This window comes from Siniperca chuatsi, unplaced genomic scaffold (assembly GCF_020085105.1).
Source record: "Siniperca chuatsi isolate FFG_IHB_CAS unplaced genomic scaffold, ASM2008510v1 Contig00084, whole genome shotgun sequence".
NCBI classification, from domain to species: Eukaryota; Metazoa; Chordata; class Actinopteri; order Centrarchiformes; family Sinipercidae; genus Siniperca; species Siniperca chuatsi.
Window position 1 is genome coordinate 26,732 of NW_025322562.1, and position 6,000 is coordinate 32,731.

Sequence of the window (6,000 nt, forward strand, 5' to 3'; positions counted from 1 at the left end):
ATGTATATTTGATTGTGGACATTTCACCTTTCTAATGATCTTCTGATGCAGCCAAGTTCACTCTGTGATCAAATGTTTTTCAGCTGGTTTCTCTTTAAAAACTGATTTCATATAATTAATGGTTTGTGACATGGGTAATTTAGTATTAAATAATGCTGTTTGAAGGAACTCTGTCTATTACTGTGAGTAATGTAACATTATAAAGAGAATAAATATTTACTTGTCAGTTTATAATATACAAAGTCAAAGTAAATAGAAAACCCAGTAGTGATGTAGATCACATTGCTGTTTGTTGTCTGTGGAGGTGTTTGTGCAGCTGCTCCACTGTCTTCAGTCACTGTGTATCTCGAGCACAGTAGTAAACAGCAGAATCTTCTGCTGTCAGGCTCTTGACCTCGAGGTACTGAGTGCTGCTGGACACATCTTCAGTCATGATGAAACGGCTTTGAAAGGAGCTGGCATAGCTAGCAGAGTTTGAGCCTGTGTTCATCCTCCCAATCCACTCCAGAGCTCTCCCTGGCCTCTGTCGTATCCAGTGAATATAGTAGCTTGTCATGCTATAACCAGATGTGATACATGACATCTTCACCGTCTCTCCAGGTCTTTTCACCTCAGAGGGAGACTGGTCCAGTTTGATCTCACTCCAAACTCCTGTAAGCAAAGAAATTGTGATCATTATCCAACAAACTTGGAAATCACAGGTTGGACATTTACAGAATTGATTTTCTCACCATGAATAGTAACTACAAAGAACAAACTCCAGATAACTGTATTTTCCATTCTGTGATAAACACTGTAGTTCAGCTCTCTGATCTGAGCGTTTTCAGAAATATATAAAACTGTCCCAGTGTTCTGCCACAAGTTGCTGATGGTGTGTTTATAAGAGAGGAAGAGTTTGCATAGACCTCCTCTCCAGGTTTAAAAAGGGAACATGTGACACAGATACATTTCCATAAGTAGAGTATCTCTGCAACAGCAGAGGAAAATACCAAAAGTCCTGGAAACTATGCTGACAGAGTAGGGAAATAAATGTTATGTGTTCTACAATGACAATCTTTTGAGCTATTTTCATCTTGGCCAAATTACAAAAGTGAAATTTGCATCCTATTTGTGTGTGTGTGAAAAGATGGAGCTATTGTTTAAGTTTGCTTTGTCAGATCTTATTTTCTACCTTGATGCATAGAAACAGGAAAATGTTTCCCCATCTTTTCTAGGCAGTACACACAAAAATGTGTCATATGCATCTTGTATTGAAGGAAAGTCTCTTCTTTCCTGATTTCGGCTGCAGTGGGTGTCAAATGAGATCTGCACGGATAAATTAAAATACTCAACTCATCCTCTGTCCCTCAGTAACCAAAAAATCGTCTCTGCGATTGAGTGGATTCCATAAACATTAATTTTTATCAATTCATCAGAGAGTAATGTCTTCATTAATATTCACAGTTAGAACATGTGTGTGGTTGAGTTACATGGTTGCTGGGTATTTGTGCAGGTCTGTTGGTGGTTTGTATCACTGTGGGCTGACGTACACAGTAATACACAGCTGTGTCCTCAGGCTGCACATTCTGTCCTGTTAATGTCACCGAGCTAGTTGAAGTGTGTGTGTGGTAAAGGAACTTGTTCTTCAGAGCATTATTTTGGTTAAAGTCTCCTCCACCCCACCGATTTAAAATCCAATCCATGGGTTTTCCTTCATGCTGTCTGATCCAACCTGTTGCATAGCTGTTATCAGTCAGAGAATAACCAGAGACCTGACAGGTGACGGTCAAAGACTGTCCAGGCTGCACCACCATTGAGTCTGGCTGGATGAGATCAATACTGTTCACACCTGTGGAAACAGAAATCAACATTATCTCCATCATTCATCTGACTATTCAGTGTTTCTAATGTGTTTATTAGTGTGAATCCACTGAAAGCTCCTCACAGGATCCAGCTGCCAGCAGCAGCATCAGAGCTACAGAGAACATGGTTGATGTTGAAGCTGAACTGATGTGAGCTCTTCTGTCCTCTCACTGACACACACACACACACACACACACACACATTCCTGTATATGCACCGAAGTGAGGTCCAAATAAATTCACATAGGAGGTGAGGACCACCCTTTCTGCTATACTTAGAGACAAATGAATGCTGCATTTCAGCACTAGGTGGCTCCCTGACTCCAGTTTCCACCTCAGCTTCTTTAAACAGACAAATAATTTTTTAAAGCATTTTACCACTGGAGCGAGGACCTTTTCATGGGGGCGCTATTGGGTTCGTTTCAGAATAGATTAGTTTTTCGTATATAGAATGGCCCTTCTGTCTTTAGCTTGCTACCATTTTATGTTTTAGTACAGACAAATAATGTAATACTAAATCAGTCTTGAAGTGTTCTAAAATTAATGTTGTGACCATTGATTAGACTGCTGTACAAAAATACACATGTACTTTTAAAATACAATTACTGCTTTACCAAAGTGAACCAAACTTTAGCAATAAACATCAGTATCATACAACTTCCAATAAAGCTGCAATGAATGCCATCTCCAGTGTACAAAACTAGATTTATTTGATTTGTTAACTGAGACACAACTCAGGATGTGCACAAACCAACAATGGTGGAAGACGTTTTACTTAAGAAAAAGTACTAACAGCACACTTTGAAAATACTCCACTACAAGTCCTGTATTCAAAACCTTAAGTAAAGATAAAAAAATGGAAATACTCAATTAAAGTGCAAGTACAGTACTTGAGCATATGTGCAGTTACATTCCACCACTGTTAACCAAACGGCACCAAAACTAACAATGTTCAAACATGCCAACGACATTAAAAGTAGAACATTGAATTACAATGCAAAATGACGTCTTCAGACCTGAAGTTTCCGTGACGCTGATCTTCGATTAAGAGTCACAATTGTGTTATACACAAAGTTTTTAACATCCTTCCAGGATCTTTGTTCCAAGGTTTTGTCTTGTGTTATGCATTTAGCGCAGTCCTCTTTACCTGGAAATCGCCGCTCTGCCATAAACTTTCCCAACTGTTTGTAGACAGCAATCCTCTCTGCTTCACTCCATGGCCTCTTCAGCTGTACTTTGGGTCCTTCTACAGATGACAAAGAAGAAAATGTAGATTCTTTAACATCCAGTGCATAGACCACAGTGTAGATTTCTTGACTTGGCTCATGCATAGCTGGCACACAGTCACAGAAAGCACCTACTTTTTGCCCAATTTTAAAGAACTTACCTCTTTCTTTCACCGCCGCCTTCTTTTTTCTTCTTTTCTTCTGTCTTTTAGCCAGGTTTAGTCCTGGGCTTTGATCTACAACAGTAACAGACAAACATTAGTTCCTGTTAGTCAGTGAAACCTCAAACCTATATGTGTCTTTTTTTATACGTGCTGAAGTAGGAAAAACAACCAGTAAGATCTTTTAACAAAAGGCAGAAGTTTGTGTACAGTTTGACACAATACAATAAACTGTCCTAATGAAAGCCATTTAACTCACCATCCATATCTGAAGTCCCATCCCCACTGCAGTGCTCAAGAGTCTTTTGGGGGGAGAGGTGGTCAGCCTCTCCATCTGATAAACAAGAGCAAACACTAAGTGACACCTCATAAAATGCAGTGTAAGGAATACATATTGAAAGCATGCAACTGTATCTGCACAGAGGGCTACAATTACTGATACATGAGTTTACATGGGAGGGTTTGCATTAATGTCACTTTTTCAGGTTATACCAGCCCCTTACCACCACTCAGTAACCAAACAAACCTGCAGCTAAAATGAATGTGAAGCGCTATTTAAATATTTTGTTGATTTATGTTTAAAGAGCAATAAAATAATTCAGTAACACATTTGACAAGAGAATTCATTCATAGCCTGTTGATAAGTAAAAAAGTATAGTAAGTTCATGCTCTGTAATGTTAAAATATGTAATGAGGTTAAGATCATACATTCATGAGTAATAGTTCATAATTTACTAAAGCCATAAAATTGGGTAACAGTTAAAATCTAAATAAAATGCTAAAAAAAAACCTGGATTATATTACATTGTTTAGGCTTACTTCATTCTTTGTTGTTTAAGATGTAAAAGTGTTGATCTGTGATCTACAAGTTGGTCTTAATATAAAATCCTGAGACTGTTTATTTCTGTCTCCACCCACATACCTGGGGAAGTTGCAGTTTTTTCCCCTCATTAGAGTAAAGGTCTTGAGGAAATATCACTACCACTCGTGATTATTTCTTGAAATTTTCAACACGCATATCTCAACTGTTTTATGTCTGTGTATGTACACATTTAACTCTGGAAGGCAGACTGTCTAATATACTATTAATCACAATTCCTGCCATCAAAATATCAAGGGAAGTGATAATGAATGCTGTCAACCCTGTGCACAGCTGGCACACAGTCACAGAAAGCACCTACTTTTTGCTTTGAAGTTTATGCATTTTTGCCCAATTTTAAAGAACTTACCTCTTTCTTTCACCACCGCCTTCTTTTTCTTCTTTTCTTCTGTCTTTTAGCCAGGTTTGGTCCTGGGCTTTCATCTACAACAGTAACAGACAAACATTAGTTCCTGTTAGTCAGTGAAACCTCAGGTATAATGGTTATGAAGGTTCATGTGTATTCAAGCGCTGACATTCAAATCTGACCACGAAGACCTGACAGCTAGCTGCTAACTCTTACATTTTCTGAGATCAAAACTGCAAGTTTACAAACATTACAAAAATAGTTCTTGTTCACAAATGTATCACCGAGGGCCAATAATTAAACTGCCACAAACAAAAGAACACTAAATATGTACTGTGATGGATTACCCATCTCAAAAGAGCTACAAATTGCACTGAAACTACTACTGATGAATTATTAAAATATGAAAAACAACCAGTAGGGTTTTTTTTTTTTTTTTTGGCAAAAGGAAATAGTATAATAATAAAAGCGATTTAACTCACCATCTATATCTGAACTCCAATCCACACGGGGTTCAGAACCTCCATCTGAAAAACAAGAAGTCAAAAGACTGACAAAAGTGACACCTCATACTATGCAGTGTAGCATAGGTAAATGAAAGCACAAAGCCGCCTGTGCTTAGTAGTGTAATAACTATTTATTTAGCAGTTCAGTTCTCTCTTTTTTGGATGGAATATTTACCATTTTGATAAGTTTGGCATTAATGGAGCCTATTATTTTGAGATACTGGGAAAGGTATTGATTCTTTTTTAAGACATAAAAAGGTTCCAAGGATAACCTTTTAATACCATTAAATATCCTTCCTAACCCAATAATTATTATACAGTCCCTAACTTACCCTCTATATCTGAGTCCCGATCCTCACTGCCTGGTCATGTCTGTTTTTCGGGAGAAGAGGTCAGAACCTCCATCTGAAAAACAAGAGCAAACAGAAAGTGACACCTCATACTATGCAGTGCAGGAAAGGAAGACATACTGAAAGCATGCAACTGTATCTGCAAATTGATAGCAGAGGGTTTACATGAGTTTATATACACTAATGCAATCTAATACAACTGTTCTGCCATAAAGACACCATGAAGACTTTTATAAATCCTGCAGTGTTCAGTTTTTGTTGACACTGTCACAGAGGAGTTCATTCAGTTCTGTGTTTTATCATTGAGGTCATGATGATGATGATGATGGTGATGTACTGCATTAGATTCAGAGGTGTTTCTAATATGCTAATGAGTTATAACCCAAAGATATTCAGTTTACAATTGTATATAAAAAAGAGCATCCAATCATCACATTTAAGTAGCTGGAATCAGCAAATGTGTAAAGCATTTGTGCTTTAAGAATCACTAAAAGATTAAATTCTATCAAAATGGCTGCAGATTAAATGTTGAATCGACTAATAATTGCAGCTATAATATTGACAGGTTTAACAGGGATAGCATCCTAATTCTTAAATACGCACCTTCAACCACCTCTCTGTCGCGTTTCCTTTCCCTCTGTGGGACAGTCACAGAAGTCGATGTTTGACTTTCAGCTGTAAAGATAACAA

General features: G+C 37.7%; 1 gene segment (V, D, J or C); it reads right to left on the bottom strand.

The window, feature by feature from the left end:
- Window positions 1-267: 267 nt before the first annotated feature.
- Window positions 268-970, bottom strand: LOC122872681. The segment is given in 2 exon segments: window positions 268-651; window positions 732-970. Coding segments are annotated over 2 exon segments (366 nt in total).
- Between the last annotated feature and the right edge of the window lie 5,030 nt (window positions 971-6,000).